The sequence below is a fragment of the Spinacia oleracea genome, chromosome 3 (genome assembly GCF_020520425.1).
Source record: "Spinacia oleracea cultivar Varoflay chromosome 3, BTI_SOV_V1, whole genome shotgun sequence".
Taxonomy (NCBI): domain Eukaryota; kingdom Viridiplantae; phylum Streptophyta; class Magnoliopsida; order Caryophyllales; family Amaranthaceae; genus Spinacia; species Spinacia oleracea.
Window position 1 is genome coordinate 19003429 of NC_079489.1, and position 19931 is coordinate 19023359.

The 19931-nt window shown below is 36.4% G+C and overlaps 2 protein-coding genes and 2 long non-coding RNA genes across 5 annotated transcripts; 3 read left to right on the forward strand and 1 right to left on the reverse strand.

Annotated features, from left to right (window-relative positions):
• Window positions 1-1582: 1582 nt before the first annotated feature.
• Window positions 1583-3478, forward strand: LOC130469922 (uncharacterized). Its single transcript, XR_008930100.1, has 4 exons — window positions 1583-1752; window positions 1854-1950; window positions 2049-2144; window positions 2801-3478. It is a non-coding gene; the product is annotated as an uncharacterized lncRNA (long non-coding RNA).
• Window positions 3479-4178: 700 nt separating this feature from the next.
• Window positions 4179-6017, forward strand: LOC130469541 (protein MAIN-LIKE 1-like). Its single transcript, XM_056838890.1, has 3 exons — window positions 4179-5252; window positions 5382-5789; window positions 5886-6017. Exons 1-3 carry the CDS (start codon window positions 4179-4181, stop codon window positions 6015-6017), a joined length of 1614 nt encoding a protein of 537 aa, XP_056694868.1.
• Window positions 6018-6315: 298 nt separating this feature from the next.
• LOC130469542 (uncharacterized) lies at window positions 6316-6843 on the reverse strand. The gene has a single exon (XM_056838891.1). It carries the CDS (start codon window positions 6841-6843, stop codon window positions 6316-6318), a length of 528 nt encoding a protein of 175 aa, XP_056694869.1.
• Window positions 6844-17592: 10749 nt separating this feature from the next.
• On the forward strand, window positions 17593-19411 carry LOC110788919 (uncharacterized). 2 transcript variants are annotated; one of them, XR_002533475.2, is made up of 3 exons: window positions 17593-17758; window positions 18267-18349; window positions 19035-19411. It is a non-coding gene; the product is annotated as an uncharacterized lncRNA (long non-coding RNA). The 2 variants fall into 2 exon arrangements; XR_008931423.1 differs by lacking the exon at window positions 18267-18349.
• Window positions 19412-19931: the final 520 nt, after the last annotated feature.

The following is a 19931-nucleotide window of genomic DNA, read 5'->3' on the forward strand; positions in this document are numbered from 1 at the left end:
AATTAGATGCTGCGAATTTGTTGGGTTTTTATGTATTGCAATTTGCTAGAATTGATGTACTGTTGTTTTTTGATTTTCAATTTTCTGTTTTGGGATGATATTTGTGGTTTATTGTTTGTTCAATTAGTTCGATTTTAACGACAAAGTGCAAATCACATTGGGTTGAATTGTGTGGTTTATTTTTTAAATTTGTTTGTTGAATTTGAAGTTTTGTTGTTGAATGTTAATGTTGTTGTGGATGTGCGTACAGAAATCGAATTTGGGTTTAGGAAACATAGACTTATGCGAATTGAGCCTATTCCACGGTATAGACTTATGTAAATTAAGCCTCATCCATGGATGGAGCCTAAAATGCATAAGTCTCTTTTTTTTTTTTTAACAAATTAAATAGTCATGGACTTATGCGATTTTAGCTTCGTCCATGGTTTAGACTTATGCAGATTAAGCTCAAGCCATGGAACGAGCTTAAATTTCATAAGTCCATTCCATGGACGGAGCCTAAAATGCATAAGTCTACAACTTTTTCTAAGAAATAAAATCGACACCTTTTTTCCCATGGTCTTGACTATAAAATTAATTTTAATTATTATGTTTATTAATTATAATTATTACGTTTTAAACTTGTATTGTTAATTAATTATAAACATAATCTTAAAAGATGACTATATATATTAAATAATTTATTTAAATGAAATAAAAATGAAAAAACTAGCATAAATAGTAGAAATAATGTTTTTTTTTTTTTTTACTATAAGCACTCTTGTACCTTGAAAAAACTAGCGTAAATAGTAGAAAAAATGTTAAAAATAATCATATTAATAAAAAATACCTAAGTTTGAGTTTACTAAATATTAGGCATTTGTTATGAATAGTGAAATAATATTCAAAATTGATAGTGTTATTAGGCTCCATTGATGCTAATAAAAAAAATACTTGTTATGAGAATAAGAAAAAATATACTCATGATTATAAATTATTTTGATGGTAATTAATTATTGATTTTCAAATATATAGCAAAAAGTTGGGGAATCTTCCTCCGTGTATCTCACTAGCGATGTTGACTCTGGTGCTCGACATACTCGAGATCGATGTATTGATGCTTCAGTTAGGAGAGAGAAGCAGGTTGCACGAGTTATGCAACCGGTGCATGAGAGTGAGTCTTCTCGTCCGTTTGATGATGAGGATGTGGATCATGGCTTTGAGCAGGAGCTGGAGGCCGAGTTGGCTTTGGAGGATGAGGATGTTAATGTGGCTAGGGAGGATGTTAATGTGGCTATGTAATCCCCCGTAATTTTATACATTGTTTATATTTTTTTACGTATATTTAATATATTTAAGTACAATTTGCGGATTTTAGAAATGAATATGTAATTAAAATATAATTATTTTATCTCATTTTGAATACTTTAATGATTTACGAAATCAAAATGTATTTTCGAATTTTACGTTAAAACGAATTCGAATTACGAAAATCGATTAAATTTAGAAAACGATCCTATCCGATTTTGGATTCGAATCCTAAAACTAAATTCCTAAGTCTAGCCCAATTGAATAAAGCCCAATATTATAAACCCATAACCCCATACTTCTACTCCATGTAAAACACAAAACACCAAACCCCTCTATTCCTACTTCACGTAAAAACCAAAAAGGGCAAAACCCATCTCTCTCCTTTCCTGCTTCCTCTTCCTCCCTCTGCCCAGCCGCCGACCACCACGAGCACGCCACCAAGGCCGCCAGACCACCTCGCCGGTAAGCCACCGCTTCATCCCCTTCTCCTTCTTTCTTTCTCTTCCGTTCTCCTTTTTGTGTGACTCTCTTTCTCACTCGTTCTTTGTTGCCCGAGCCAACAGCCACGTCGCTGACCACCAGCTCTCACCACCACCTTGCTCGCGCAGCCCCCGCGTCGCCACCCAGCCTGCGCCGCCGCTGCCTTGTCCCTGCTCGCCGGTAGTTCTCTTTCCTCCTCCCTTTCTCTTTTCTCTTTTATTCTTTTGTTGTGGTTGTGTATTCAACTGATTGTGGCTGACCACCACTCGTTCGCGCAGCCACCGCAAGTAGCACCACCGTGTGCCGCCGTCTCTCAGCCCTGCCGCAAGCCACCTCTGTCCGCCAGCCAACTCTCTCTCCTCCTTCTTGAATTGGTTACTTTCTTAAACCCTAAGTAACTAATTATTTTAAATTAAAGTTTGTTAATTTAGATTATGTTCTTAAATTAAATTTATAATTTTTATGGTAAATATGATTTTCAGATTTGATGTTGAGATTAAAAACGAATTAATTTTCAGTTTTGATTAATTAAAATTAAGATTAGGGCTTAATCATAATTTATTAACTTGAATTATGTTTTCTTGAATTAAAGTTATGGGTTTTGTGATTTAAATTATAAATTTGAGATTATATGGATTTTATAATAAAGTTATTAATTTTCAGATTATCTAATTACATTGAAATATTGATTTTTGATTATTTAAAGTATGAAATTCAAGGTTTTTATGATTATTAATCATGATGGGTTGAGTATGGATCATTGAATTGGTTGTGTTGAGATACTAGGAACGTAGATTGACCATGGTGAAGCTTTTAAATGAAATTATATTGCTGAAAATTTAAAGTACGATGTTTGCAAAAGTTTTCAACGAATTTCAATCACTAATTCAATAATCATGATTCTAGAAAATCAAATGTTTAAGTTTTGATATTGGGGAAAGTTCTAAATATGTTTAGGATGCATTTAGAATGCTTTCTTATGGTTGTCAATGATTAGGAATTTATTGGGATTATTTGTTGGTTGTTTTAGGCGGAGAATTCTCTTTAGGCGACTTTTGAAAGTGTTAAAGTGGCCTATCAGTTTGTTTACACAAGGTACGTACATACCTGTGTGCTTGGAATGTGTGCTAATTGTTGAAACCATGTTGAATCTTGTTGTTGAACTTGGTTATGTTGATATTATGGACGAACTGGGTTATATTGAATGTGCATGTTTAATACTGTTGGACAAACTTATTGAACTTATTTTGCACTATGAGAACTGTAACATGTTAGTATGGATGATTGATACAAACATGTTGGTTGGGAACACTAGATTATTCTATATGATTGGTTTGGATCGATTGGTTGTTGTTCCCTTTCTATCTTTTCACTACTTTATGAGGGCGGAGGACCTTGTTTAGTAAGTTGAAACTTTATGCCCATATACAGGGTTGCTCATGGTTAAAGGAAAGGTTGGATAAATTGGAATGAGTCTTGATTGATGCTTTTATGATCACTTACTTAATTCCAAGATAAAAACAGTTGTGAACAAATGTGAATTGTATGTCTTATGTAATGGTTGAGTCATAACGGAATCTCAATTTGTAAATCATGTAAAGTGAAACCGAATAGCAATAGCTTTAGACTGTGCACGTCTGAAGTGACGGACAAACAGGAGTTGGGGTTCATGGTGGTAGCCCATGGCCTTTTCTGGGACCGGATTGATCACCGTGTCCTATTTTTATTTAAACGTTCCTCGATATCGCAGGTCACTGAGGTTACGGAGTCGCGCCCGTACCTCGTCTTCCTTAGTGAAGACTTCTGGATGGTCAACTCGGTCCATTGTCTATTTCAACTAAAATAATATTATGGTTATTAAGCCTAGCTTAGTCTAGTCAAGTATAGTCGTCAAATTATTATGTTTTGTCTGTCCTTACTTATATTTATTAGTATCATGATAGGGTTGTTGGTTTGATAGTATCATGCTAGGATTGTTGTTGTTTTAGTATGTAGTACTCAGCTTTGCTGATTACGTGCTTTGTTTGTGTGTGTTGATCATGGCTATGCCTTATTGATCCTGTGATGACCCATCTTTGGTGAGCAGTCTCTAAGGATCAATAAGCGTCGCCCATCTACAGGTTTGAAGATGATGCATCATTGGGATCGGGATTAGAGAGCTTGTAGTTCTATTCGTTTAATTAAGTGATTTAATTTGTTAACTTGGATTTGAAATTTGTCGTACTATTCGTATTTCCTTAATTCAGTTAATTGGTTTGGACCTAATATGTAATAGATTATTTATGAACCTAAAAGTTAGTTTTATGTTTTCCGCTGCAAAATTCTGAATAAGCCGTAACGTTTTCACACGGGCGATAATACTTTGATAATTCCCTACAGTTATATTTAAAAAGAGGTTATTTTAGAAAATGGGAATTGTTGGGGTGTTACAGGCTAGGGATGATGTTAATGTGGCTAGGGATGATGTGGCTAGTGACGATGATTTTGTACCAGATGTTGTTTCGATTATGAAGGGTGAAGGAGGGAAGTTTGTTAGATCTGAGTCGAGCACTGCGAGGATGAGTAAACGACAGAAGCAATTGGCAAATGAGTCTTGGATAGTTAGGTCTCATATCTCGGGTGGCCCGGTTGATGGAAGCGTCATTCCTAGCTTTGGGGGGCATGTCGCCCGACAGATTTGGGATGGGGAAGAGCGAAAGGTGTTGTTGTGCCAAAATAGAAGTCAGGCTTGTTCGACACTTAACTACTGGAGAGAGTCAGAGGAGTCACAGGAGTTGAAGCGACGCGTAGATGCGACTGGATTAGCCCACCTACCATATTGCATGTTTGCACACATCGATATGCCTTTGATTTCTGCGTTCGTTGAACGTTGGCAGCCTGACACGAACACTTTTCACATGTCGTTTGGGGAGATGACTATTATGTTGCATGATGTATGGCATATCCTTCGCATTCCAGTTGATGGGCGATTGATTTCTGCGCAAAGTGACTCCGTGCAGTTAAAGGTTGATATGATTGAGCTACTTGGAGTTAGTGTGGAAGATATGAAGTCTCAGTCTCACTGGCGTGGTGGAGGTGTTGCCATTGATTCCATAGTCGATTATTGTCGTGATAGTCAGCGCTCCGTTGAGACGAGTGTGGTTGGTTGGATGTTGTTGATGCTTGGTACATCATTGTTTGTTGACAAGAGTGGTAGTAGACTGAGACCAGCGAGCATACTTGAGCTTAAGGATGGTGGTGTAGAGAGTATTGCTGAGTATTCGTGGGGTTCCGCGACCCTATGCTATCTTTATCACCAGCTTGGAGTGGCTAGTCGCGGTGGAGCTCAGGGCATCGCCGGATGTTTGACGCTTCTGCAAGCATGGATATATGAGTATTTCCCTACTTTTCGGCCACACACTTCTCGACTTACATGTGAGCCTGGTAGAGCTCGTGCCGTCATGTGGAGCATCAGAAATGAGGGCAAGAGTTTAGTTCGAACAGTCCTTTCGTAGGTCCATAGATCGGTTGACATCTGCAGAGGTAAATAATTTATTTTCATATGTATTACGTTTGCAACTAATTGCAATATAACTTATGATTTTGATTTTCAATTAATATTGTAACTATAGGTGACTTGGTTGCCTTACGGTCCTGATCCTGCATCGACTGTTCCGAGGACTACATTTTGTGGTTGGCTTCGATATCGTGATATTATTAAGCCATATACGCCGGACCGTGTTTTACGTCAGTTAGGGTATGTCCAGGTCATTCCATCCCCTATTTTGACACCAGAGTTTGCATATAGGCCGATAGAGAGCCATTTGTATGAGGTTCGCTTTTCCATTGCCTCCACTGAGTCGGCTTGGCAGATGTTCCCGAGAGGATTCAGGCTATTTTTAGCCGAGTTTCAGATAGCGGAGTTTGATCCATCCACATGTTCCTCTGACTACCTTCTTTGGTTAGTTCGGTATTCGCATCCTGGTGTAGCTAACGTGGATCATGCAGGTGCATTTCCGGATCGGACAAATGCACCATATGTGAGTGTCTTTATATTTATTTAAGTATTTGAACACATATATAGGAAAGTTTTTATGTTATTTGATATTGCACTAACATATTATTTGATATTGCAGTGGGTGGAGAGGCTATTTAGGGCTATACAGCCTTTGTTGGATGCTAGAGACGTCATGCCGTCTGAGGAGTCTAGAGCAGCTGTGGATGATGTTGAGCAGATCATCTATGATTGGAACATGTTTGCTAAATGATGTATTTCATGTTTAGTTACTTTTTCTTATTTGGACTTTTAGATGTTCGATTATGTTATTTTCATTTGGATTATGTGTAGTTACTTTTTCTTATGTGGACTTTGATTTCATGTTTAGACACTTAGATATTATTCGTTTATGTTTTTTTTTTCATTTGGACTTTTATATATTGTGTGTGGGCTTTGATTCATGTTTAGACACTTTGATTTCATTTGGATATTATTCGTAGCAATATACGCAATTAAAAAAAGAAAAAGAGTTGATGATATAACACTCAATAAAAGTACAATGTCTTCAATTACACCAAAGTCTCCAAACGCTGCCATTCTGCTATCCGATGTTGAAATATTTGCTCCCAACCAATGACACTTGGCTCTCGAACCATAAACCACAAGTCGGCTAAAGGAGGAATAGGACAACCAGGTGAAAGATCCAATCGAATGAAATAGTTATACTCTATTAGATGGAGAATAAAAATTTCTCTGCTAGGTTGTGTCACGTTGCACTCAGCATCCCAAGGCAAAATTGTCATACATGGATACAAGGAACCGCCTTGCACTCCTAACAAAATCACCGCACAGTTCCAGAATTGAGCAATAGGGAACAAGTCTTCCATCACTTCCATATAATGATCTGATGTGCAATGCCCTCCGGGCCATTTGATACGTCTCATAGCTTCGTCGACACCACCATGGTGAATATGTTGATACTTCCATCTATTGGCCCCTACCTCATTCGCAATTATCTTCCTCGCCTCCACATATTTATCTTGATCACCTAGGAAAAAATCAGCAAGACAACGAAAACCACAATTTCCATCACCCATTACATCGATCCAATCTTCTACAAAATCCACAATAATTCCCGGGATTCTGTCTAGGTAGCGAAACTCCGATATGTCCCTTTGAGGACCATCTGCAGACGAGTATTTGGCCTACCTCTTGTTGACATATTAGGTTCGGGTTGAATGTAACCGGCCTGATCTGGGTGTAGATAGTTATGCATCATTCGGGACATGTGGCGTATCACTGCAGGATCGCTAGAAGACACTTCATCGACAAGAGACTGGAAAAACTGAGTATCCTGTGCGCAGGGATCTATGTCGGCCAACTCAATTATGTGATCTCCATCATTGATCTTAAGTGTCCTCCAAAATGAATGAATCTGTTGCCGAGCGAAATATGTGCCTGAGTGAATTGCATCGAAAATCTGGCACGCACAAGGAAGACCATGTGTAGTCCTATACGCACATCCACAACGTACATGAACCTCATGACTTAACGCCTTCATCCGTGTTTCCTCCTTCACCAAAAGGTTTAAACAGTAGTGGGACGCATGGCCACTCAAATGCTGGAACGGAAGTCGGGTCGACATCTGACCATGAGTACGCATCGACGCCTCAAGGGTGTTTCTAATCTCTGTGAGTTGTGAGTTGATCGTTGCATTGACCTTCCCCCACACGGTGTCAAAAGACCCATTAGCACATGACAACCAATTCTTCATCATCGAATGTGCACTCTCTACTCTACAATTGTTGATGTTGCCAAAGTGAAGCACATTATTTGTCCATGCTAAGACAAATTTTTCCGCATGGGGTAACCATGTACCATTCAAATACTCAATTACCTTAGGAAAAGCCCGCCAGGAATCCTGCATGTTCAACACAGCTAGATCATACTCAACACTAGTTGGAGCCTCCATTATTCTCTTCCATTTTCCATTCTTGAATCTCTCACCCATGATTTTATTTCCACATATATTTCCCACAGCCGCCTCTACATCCTTGTTGATATGCCACGAACAAAGTAAGTGTTTGGAGCGAGGAAAGATTTCGCGAATAGGTCTCATAAGACCTAACTCACGATCTGTCACAATTGCTGTTGGATGTACCTCATTACCAAGCAACAACCTTAGTTTATCTAACACCCACCCGTAGCTTTCAGCAGTCTCGTCCTTCATGAATGCATATGCAATGAGAAAATTCTTGTTACACGGTGTAACCCCACAAATTTCAAGGAATGGCATCTTGTATATATTCGTCTTGTACGTAGAATCCATGCCAATGACCCATGGATATGTGCGTAACAATTTCACCGATGTAGGGTGTGCCATGAATGCGTGTGTCACGACATGAGCCTCCTCCCTAATGTAGTGCAAGTAATCACTCTCTTTAGCAAGATGAAGAAATTGACTTATACTATCTCTTCCTTCTGCATCATTCCTCCTCATCCGATCTCTAAAATTGTAGATGTGTCTTCTATTGGGGTTCTCCTCAGGGAATTGTTCTTGGACAGCCGCCAATATGACATTTGGCCTTGCTTGAGCGGAAGACATATCACGAACAAGTTGCTTTGCGCCTAGACTAAGGCCGCTCATCTGCCGATTGCCCTCTCGATATGTAATTAATTCATGGTTGTGAATACCATATTGTTCAGGACCCAAAACAATATTCCAACCTTCACCATCTTTGCATGGTGCCACCTTAATCAAAAACTTGCAACCACATGCTTGAGTTTTCGTGTTTGGTCGTTCCGCAGTTTCCAAATTTCTTCCTTTGCCTCTATTTCTTTCACCGCGGTTACATCTCAAGTACAATTCTCCTCGTTTCTATGAGGACTTCACAAGCTTAAAACCATTGCTAATAGCAATGTTTCTAGCCCACTCAACAGCAGCATCATCACTCGAAAATATTTCAGAAGTTACGAATTTTGGATTATAATTAATACCATCGCTTCCAAAATCTAGTAACGGAACCTGCCCATTTAAAAAAAAAAAAAACTTTAAACAAAGTAATTCTTATAATCAATATATAAGAAAAATACTAATTTTATTTTTATGACACAAACTTATGCAGTTTAAGTTTATGCCATGGTAGGGACTTATGCATTTTAAGCTCAACCATGGTGTAGACTTATGCAGTTTAAGCTCCTGCCATGGTATGAGCTTAAAACACATAAGTCTGTCCCATGGTACAAACTTAAAATGCATAAGTCTGTACCATGGTCGGAGCTAGAATTGCATAAGTTTATGAATTGTTTTAAGTACACAAATTTTAAAAAAAATCATGTGAATTAACAGACTTATGTATCGTAAGCCCACACCATGGTGTAGACTTATGCATTGTAAGCCCCAGCCATGGTACGAGCTTAAAATTCATAAGTCTGTACCATGGTACAAACTTAAAATGCATAAGTCACTAATGTTTTTTTCGGAAAAATTTAACCAAATTAAACAACAAATAAAAAACTTAAAATTTAACGGGCTTATGAATTTCTAGTTCCATCCATGGTATAGACTTATGAAGTTTTAGCTCCGTCCATGGTTGGAGCTAGAATTGCATAAGTCTGTCCCATAGTTGGAGCTAGAATTGCATAAGTCTGTACCATGGTACAGACTTATAAGTCTGTACCATGGTCGGAGCTAGAATTGCATAAGTCCATTAAATTTTTTTCCGGAAAAAAAAAATACCTCTTGTGAATTTGAATTTACTCCGTTAGTCTCGACCATGTAAAAGTTGTTTCACCGGTGGTGGTGCTCCGGCAGGAGGTGGTGCTCCGGCGGCGGCGGTGGTGCTCCGGTGGCGGCGATGGTGCTCCGGTGGCGGCGCTCCGGCAGAGGTGGTCCGGCGGTGGTGCTCCGGCAGTGATGGTAATGGTAAATGTTAATGTTAAAAATGGTAATGGTAAATGTTAAAAATAAAGGGGTAAATAAAGAGGGTTATATAGGTAAAATATTAGGGCGGTTTTGAGTAATGTGGGGCGGTAAATAGTAAGCCCCGTAAATTATCAAACTATCAAAGGTTTGGTTCTAGCCCGTGCCCGTGGCGACCCAGTTGTGTCGTAAGTCGTTGCTCATAGCGACCACTCTCGATATCCCGACTCGCCTAGAGTGGTGATGGTTCTCTAAGCACTTTCTCATGGCTTAGCACATTTTTTTCATTATAATGGTACATTATTTATAAGTAAGGAAAATTTGTAAAATACAACCTAATAAAGTTTATATTTGTCAATTACAACCTCAAACTTCTAATTTTATCATTTACAACCTTAAATTTATACATTTATTTTAAATTACAACCCGAATTCATTTTTCGGCAAAATAACCAGAGATGATGTCATAAAGTAATTAATAAAAACAATTACACAACGCTTATTAAAAGAAATAATTTTCGATTTATTTTGTTTTAGTTCTTATTTTTAAATTTAATATTTTTATAGAATTATCATCATACCGTACTCTTTTGATCAAGGCATCATGGGTAGATTGTTTTTTTTAAAATAACATTTTGACATCATTTTCCGGTTGTTTTTGACGGAAAATGACTTCGGGTTGTAATTAAAAATTGATGTATAAGTTTAACTTTGTAAATTTATAATTGACAAAATTAGAAATTTGAGGTTGTATTTGACAAATATGAAACTTTAGTAGGTTGTATTTGCCAAATATTCTTTTAAATAAAGGTGTGTTTTTTATTTGTTTTGTTTCTACCCAACAAAAAAACATGTCATGCGCCCAGGGATGTCAACCCCTACAAATATATTTAGCTTTTTTGGCTCATTTTGAATTATCCCGTCTAATAATCATATAACCAACTAAGGCCCCGCCTAGTTCACCTTATTTCTCCTGACCTGATCTGATCTGGTCTGGTCTGATCTGATCTGATGTGATCTGAACTTATTTTTTCTGATCTGAACATATTTTTTAGTCTGGTCTTATCTTATCTTATCTAATCTGGTCTGGTCTGGTCTTATCTGATCTGATTTGATTTTTCAAAATTAAGTTTAAACAAAAATCTACATTTATTAATATTAAACGACTTACGTGTAAAATAAACGTTACACAAATTTATAATATTGTATTATTTATTTGACTTTGCTCGTGATTTAACTATTCCTTATATTAGATAAACCTAGACATGATCTAGATAGAGGGGTTATGATCTAGACATATCAGTTCTGATTTGGATATGATATGTACAGATCGGCTCTGATTTGGGGATGATATGTACAAATTTGGTTCTGATCTGGATATGATCTGGACAGATCGGTTCTAATATGGACATGACCTATACAGAGAAGTTTTGATCTGAACATGATCTGTACAGACAAGTTTTGATTTGGGCATAATCTCGACAGATCGGCTTTGATCTAAATAGATCGATTCAAATTTGGACATGATCTAGATATATGGGTAGGGATGGAAATATCCAGTGGATGATCCATGAACTCGGTCACCCGCTATAATTAAACAGATGAAAACTCGAATTAAATGGATGAAAAGCGGGTGATGGGTGAAGCGGGTGATGGATACGGGTGATGTTTTTTTATCCATCACCCGGTCCATCACCCGTTTACCACCCGATCCATCACCCGTTTATTTTAAATATATTATTTATATTTATATTTAAACATAAAACTTGTTGATAAATCCATTACTTATTAAAGTTAGTGCTTGTTTTATTTTTTTCAGTTTAAGTTATGGGTAATAAGAAATAATTATATGTTTCGGAGATGAATGTAGGCATATAATTTTTCTTTTCTTTTGGCTAATTATTATGCATATCATTAGGTGGTTATTTTTTAATGGTTTACCACTTTCACCCGAATATCACTCGATCCACCCGGTTCACCTATGGGTGATGGATGGATGGAATGCGGGTGATGAGTAAAGCGGGTGACGGATGGACCGGGTGGAGCGGATGGATGCGGGTGATGCTCCACCCGATCCAAATCCCACCCATTTCCATCCCTATATATGGGTTTTGATATGGACTTAATCTTGACAAATCAATACAGATTTAGACATAATCTAGATAGATCGATCTGAATATATGGGTTCTGATCTACACGTATGAGTTCTGATCTGGACAGATCGGTTCTGATCTGGACATGATCTTTGTATATCAATTATGATATGGACATGATCTATATAGATCGATTTTGATCTGGACATGATTTGTACAGGTCAGTTCTGATCTGGATAGGATCTGTACAGATCTGTTTTGATCTGGACACGATCTGTACAAATCAGTTCTGATCTAGACATGATCTGTACAGATCAGTTTTGATCTGGACATGATTTGTATAGATCAGTCTGAAGGAAATAATGCCCTTGGTCCAAGTATGCATTCAATGTTAAGTCTAATAAATGCGGTTCAGTATTAATTAACAAGTTAATAATTCAGTGAGATCAAGTGAGCTGAATGCCTAGCTAGAGGCCGCTTCAGTTCAAGTGGAATTAATGATATTAATCCACAACTTACTCTTGACTGAACCCGTAGGGTCACACAAATAGTACGTAAACGGATCAAGTATTTAATGGCATTAAATACTCCATCTATGGATATTCGGAATCGACGGATCTTGGTTTCAGTGGGAGCTGAGATCGTCAGGCAAGAAATGAATGCTCCGGAAATGATGATATTGCCGGAAACGGAAATATGGATCGTATCGGAAATATAAATATTATCCAAGCCGTAGATGTTGCCGGAAACGGAAACATGGTACGTATCGGAAAATATTATCGGAAATGGAAATATTGTCGGAATCGGAAATATTGCCGGAAACGGAAATATTGTCAGAATCGGAAATATTATCGGAATCGGAAAATAATTCCGGAAACGGAAATATTAAATATTTGTTCGAAACGGAAATTAATTCCGGAATCGGAAATATTAAATATTGTTCGTATCGGAAATGAATTCCGGAATCGGGAAATTAATCGGAAGCGTATCGTACGAATTAGCATCGGACGAGGCCTGCCAGACGAAGGCCCAGCACGAAGCCGGGCCATCGCCCAGCAAGCCAGCGCGCCACAACGCACCAGCCAAGGCTGCGCCAGGCCCACCGCAAGGCAGGCCCAGCGCGCGCCAACGCTGCGGCAGCGTGTGGGCCTCGCAGCAATGGGCTGCGAGCTCGCGGGCTGGGCGCGCGCGCATGGCGCCCCTCGTGGGCTGCTGTGCGTGCGTGTGTGTGTTGGTGTGCTATACGAATCCTAAAGCCATCAGGTTTCGACTAATGATTAAATTCCTAAACCTAAAAGGATGAATTAATTAAATAAGAATTCTATTAGGATTCTAGTTTAATTAATTCGTATCCTAATAGGATTACGATTCCCTTTCCATACCTCTATAAATAAAGGCCTAGGGTCATTAATTTGTAGAGAGTATTCAAGTATTCAAAGTGATTTTTGAGAGCAAAAATTCAGTCATACAATTGCCTATACTAGCCGAAAATTCTAAGTACCTTAAGGGCGATCCTAGTTGGTCAAGCTTAAGGCGGATCCGGACGTGCTGTGGACTATCTACGGAGGGACGACACTTGGAGACCTAAAGACTTGTTCTTGTTCGGTTCGGGCGCAGCTATGGAAGGCACGCAACAAAGTGTATGCATCTAAACTATGCTAAATGATTATGTGTAAATAATATGTTTTCCTGGCTTTATGGTTTTTCCGCATGATTTATGAATTGTCATATGTATCATAACCTAACACATTCCTGATCTAGACATGATCTGTACATATCAGTTCTGATCTGGACATGATGCGTACAGATCAGTTCATGATCGTTAGTTCGTTACAGACCAGTTCAGATCTAGACATGATCTATGCAGATCAATTCTGATCTGAACATAATCTGTACAGGATCGATATCTAGACCAGTTCTAATCTAGACATATTGATTTTGATCTGGACATTTATCTGTACAAATTGGTTCTGATCTGAACATATTGGTTTTGTAAGGATCGAACATGATTGGTAAGGATCGGTTCTGATCTAGACAAGATCTTTGCAAATCTAAACATGATCTGGATATGATCTGTACATATCAGTTATGATCTGGATATTATGTGATCATACCGGTTCTGGTCTGGATATATAATGGTTATGTTCTGTAAAAATCAGTTCTAATATGGTCATGATCTGATCATATCGTTTCTGATCTGGACTTAATGGTTTTAATTTGGACATGATGAATTTGAATGTTTTGTTAATGTTTTTTTATGCCTTATATAATAGATTTAAATTGCATCAACAACAACATTCTTTTTTATTAAATCAATAATAGTAATAAAATTATAGTAATAATAACAATGATATAAATATATACCAATAATAATAATAATAATAATAATAATAATAATAATAATAATAATAATAATAATAATAATAATAATAATATAATATGGTCTGATCTGAACTTATTTTTTCTGATCTGAACTGATCTGGTCTGATCTGATTAAATCCGAAATAAGTAATAAGGTCCTGAAATAAGGTGAACTAAACAGACCCTAACCCTCAATAGGGCAATATCAATAGAATAAAATTCAATGAGGTTTGTTTCCATGCCACATCATCATTTTACAAACCTTGATTGTAATGAACCCTCTACCAACAATATACAAACCTATACAAAGGTTTATATGTGGGACACAATATCATTCATCTCATTTAAAACAAGACGAAAATTAAAAGAAAATTAAAATATTTTGCATACATGGCAAAATTTCAACAAATAGTGAGGTTTATCTACAAGCATCTAAAATGCAACACAAATCTCTTGACAAACCTCTTATTGTCATTGCCCTCTCCTTTAAAGACTCATTGACACTTGTCATGATCTAAAAGATATCTTGAACTCACTGTAGCTTGTTACTCATATTCTTCGTTAGGTTTGAGTCTTTATTCACATAAACTAGCTTTTGGGCCCGTTTTTCGCACGGGCTTTTACTTACTTGAAACTTGAAACTATTTTTTTGAGGGAGAAACTACAATTTTTCAAACAAATGATAAGTTACATACAATTGCACAAGCTGCTATTATAATGCTTAAAAGAAAAAATAACGGCAATCTACACGAATGCATATATTTACAAAGAGAATGCTAATTTAAACCCGCAAAAAAATGGTTTCATCTAAGATGGATCAATAATTTTGTTGTCTAAAATTGTAGAAAATAGTCTCTCATAACTGAAACCATTTTCCAAAATTTTTAAATAGTCTCTCATCACCCCCTTGTTTAACATGGTCCATTTTCACCTTATAATCCAATCCTTTGATAGAATATCTTATTGTTGAATTATGCACATTGATTTCAATAATAATTATCAACTATCAACTGCTCATATATACATATAAATGGAATTCAACTTAAAATAGAGTGAAAGATATAGAAATTAAAGTCATCAGAGATCTTGAGGCAGTCGACAACGTTCAATTGTACCTTAATAGTTTGGGATGAAAATTGCAATCCAAGTGAGTATCTGAAAGTGAGGTACTTATAAGGGATGTTGAATTTGTAAGGAATGTTATGAGTTAATGACAAACTCATTTCAGTTACATTGGAAGGGAGGGTGGAGGGAGAAGAGGAGAAGATTAGGAATTGAAGAAATTAATTTATTAATTCATTGAATTAAATTGAATTAAATTTGGAGGTTATAGAAGCTGAAAGGGAGGATTGAAGGCCACGTGTTTTCAAAATGTTAATGCTTACGTGTCTGCCACATGTCTTCAAAATGATGTTACTTATGTGTCCTTGAAATGGAGATGGTTATGTTTTTTAAATACTAGGTATTGATTTTAAAAGGGGAGATTCAAACAAACTCTTGGCTTTTGGTTTTTCTTTTTTATCATTATAAATTTACAATTTACAATTTGAAATAAAAAAATAATTATGGAAAGTTAAACATTTTTAATTTAAACATTTCATTCCTAAACTAATTAAGTGTGCAAGTACTAATTGAAGTTGGCATGAGCGGTTAAGAGCCTGTTGCTCCTTAACCAAAGTCTCGGGTTCGAGCCTTGGATATGGAAAAAACTTCAACTGGGAGGGATGTTGTCCATCGAGGTACCCATACAATCTCCTGCGGGAGAATAGTCCACTCGCCAAAGGCGGTGAGAACTCCTCGTAGTAGAACCAAAAAAAAATAAGTCGGCAAGTGTTTAAGAAAGAGGGTCGTATGACTAATGTTGACGTTAATTTATTTCTCGGCCGAGTGTGGCACGATTCGGCTTATGAGTGCAACTATTTATATTACACTAAAACTCATCTATGTAATAATTTAACTATTATGCTCATATTTGTAACTATTTATATTATATTTTAACTAATCGATATAAGAATTTAACTATTTAGCTTGTAAGTTCAACTATTTGTATTGTACTTTAATTAATTTATAAAAGAACACAATTATTCGGCCCATAATTAAAGTGAAATTTGTATTATACTATAACTAATTTATGTAATACTCAGTTTAACTATTCAGCTCATAAGTGTAATTATGTATATTTTAACTAATTTATATAAGAACTTAACTATTATCTCACAAGTGCAACTATTTGTATTTTGCTTTCACTAACTTATATAACAATTTAATTATTCGGCTCATAAGTGCAACTATTTGTATTATACGTAGTATTTTTTCCTACTTGTGTTATACTTCCTCCGTCTTTTAATACTCGCAACGTTTGTTAGTTTCACGCATGTCAATGCACAACTTTGATAATTTATATCTTAAATTCTCTTTATGCAAAAATTATAAAAAGTTGATATTTTGAAAATACACATTGAGACGAATCTAACAAGATCCCACATGACTATGTTTTATCTTATACAAAAAACACTACGAATAGTCAAAGTAGATTATATGAATAGTGGCAAAAGTCCAAACGTTGCGAGTATTAAAAGACGGAGGAAGTATATCATAACTAATTTAGATAACTATTCAGCTCATAGGTGCAACTATTTGTATTGTATTGTATTGTAATTATTTTGTTTTGGGATTAATTACCTTCTACGAGTATTACTTTTAGTTATGTTCTATATTAATTTTTTGTAACAAAATTTAATTTTTAGAAGTAAATAAAAATGACGTCATGCTGACATCAACACGCGCTGGACAACACATTAAAATTGGTCTCATAGTCAATCACGAGACAGTCTCACAGGAAAGCCACTTAAGTGTTATCCTACACATTCACGCTCACATACCTTAGTCTTAACAACCGGACCAATACTTCACTGATCGCGTACGTATAGACACTAGTAGCTACTTTTTCCGTTCTATAATGACGAGCTTCTACTTCTCACGTTTGACAAATGCAATATCATTTTATTTTATCTCTAACTAGTGTGTGGCCCGCTCCGATTGCTACATTGAATAGTTAAATTTTTAGATTTTTCTTGAGCTCAATATTTGACAAAATACATGTATAGCATAAAGTGAAAAATATCCATCAAGCTCGTCAGCTACACAAACACACTATGTCGCTCGTCAACTACACAGACACACTATGTCATATATCATGCTAAGTAAATTTTCAGATAAATCATCTTACATTTTGTATAATTTGTTTTCTAGTGGAACTAAGTGCTTCAAATTAATAAACACCAAATTATATATATATATATATATATATATATATATATAGAATCATGATCTGGTGAGAACCACCCCTTAAGATGAGAACTGAGAACTAATCTCAGCCGTCGATCAAATCAATCTAACGATCCACATCTCACCCGAACAAATCAAAAAAGTAAGGGCAATCTGGTAATATTGCATTGCTGAACGACCTCCTCCCCACACAATAGAGAATCCATAATTCTTTCTCTCTCTTCATTCAGTTTTCTCTCTCCTCTTGCAAATCCTCTCTACTATCGGGCTTCATCTTCTTCAACATTCTCGTTGTCCTTGCAAATATCTTCGAAAAAAAATTGCAACTCTTTTCCAATTAATTTGTCAGGTACGTAATTGATTTTTTGGATTTTGTTTCAGTTTTTTCTATTTTAATTTTTCTCCCTTCATTCAATTAGTATGCAGTTGTTCTTCGATTTTGCTGATTATTTTGTTGTTGTTCTTCAATTTTTATGTTCACGTACTTGATTTGTATTCAATTAGGTTTTCGAATAATTTTTTGTTCCCTTATTCATGTTCCTTATCTTGTTCTGTTGCTATTTTCGACTGATTTTACAAATTAGGGTTTTGAATCAGTGTTTGTTTATTTAATTCCGTTAAATTAGTGTTTTCTATTGATTAACTTTTGTATTATTCAAATCGAATGTATATTTGTCAGAGCAATAATTGAGTTATCTTAGAACCACTCTAGAGCCAATGAAGATCTGACATTAAAAAAAAGGGAGGATTAGGGGAAACCATGGTATTAGGAGAAGTATAACAGATGGATGCTCCCAGCTCTACAAGTTTGATTTATGCTGTTGTATATAAGAAATTATAACCTTTATAAATCACAGGCTGCCAATTGGAGGGACATTTTGGCTGTTAATATTGCAAATTCTGGCCATCTTGATCCCGAAGAATTACCTGAAATATGCAGGTGAGTTGTAATTGCCTGTAAACTGTTCAATTGTTAAAGTGTTTGATCAGGTTATTTTTGAGTAGACACTATGTCTGTTTTATTACAAAATTGACATAGGTTGTCATCTGTAATTTTTGTCTGATTTTGGCGGCCTAACTGCAGTGTCTAACGTCTTGACTTGGAGCCATGTTCAGTTTTGAGAGATACATGGATACACTGTAAATTGAAGAGTCCATCAGACTCTGTAGTCTATTGTGTTTAATGACTACAAATAGGGATCATAGGTGGGAAAAAAAGGTGAATGCATACCTATATTTCAATTTTCTACCCATCTTTGGTAGTGGGATGAGAGTGGAACTATGGATATAGTCATACTCACCCGCCTGATCCCCATCCTTCCTACCTCACCAGTATATAGTACTAATCTAATAAATAGTATGGTAGACTAACTTAGAGGTGCTAGAGCCATTAATAGTGGATTTTCAGTTTTATATCCAAAGTTGTTTATATTTAGATGTATTAAGTGGCAATCCTTGAAGATGTAGTGAGTATTTGAGGCTGTAGTGGGGCTGGTATGGTGGATATATTTATGTTCTTCTATATGCTGTAGCAGTCTTGTTTGCAAACGAGGGTTTAGTTCTGTTAGAGGCAGCCTTTGTTCTGACCAGCCAGGCACCCACGTTCAGATCTGTTGGTTGTGCAGGTATGTTTGCACTTTGGCAGTAGCTAGTTGCCGTAGACCTGATGCAGGATGTTCGAATCTGAAGTCAACTGTACAAGGTTGAATTTTGTAGCAGGTCGATACATAGTCTGTTATGCTAAGAGAGGTTCCTGAATGATGGGTTGGTTTTGTGGACTCTGTTGGAGTTTCTTAACTACTTTTGTCTTTTTTTCTTCTTTACTTCGACTGTCAATTTACGCTACTTATTATCAGATAGCAATGAGAGTACACAATAACATAGACACGTAGCAATGGCTTTATTGCATATAATTAAGTTTTTTTTACTTTTTGTATTATTTTATTTACTTTTAATGTGAAAACCTTTACTTTAATCTCATATTACTTCTTTGTTATTCTTATTGCCTATGTTACCTACATTTTTACTCCTCAAATCTCAACACCATAAACAAGCATCAAACCAGTAAGTCCGTGATAGATTTTCCCAATAAATCAACTTTGGCATTGCCAACAGTTCAGACTTTTTCCAACTGACCCAACCTACTAATTTAGCACTACATCATCCTCCTGTCCTTCCTACTTCTAAGCAAAAAAGCATCACATCCTTTAAACCATCACAAGACTGCATACAACATATATGTGATTGTATTCTAGTTATCCCGAATCTATGTTCAGATAATAACCTACTAGCTCAATTGGAAGAGCATTGTGCAAAAGCGCAAAAGATGTGGGTTCGAATCCCACGTGGGTTTATCTTTGTGTGTTGGATAAGAGCGTTGTGCAAATGCGCAAAATATGAAACTCATCCTACAATTCCAACCCACTAACTCAGCTTCCTGAAACAGAAACTGAACAGATTCAACCTTTTGTTCTGATCAGATGCAACCTTTGTTCTTATCACCTAGGCAGCTGCGTACTGAT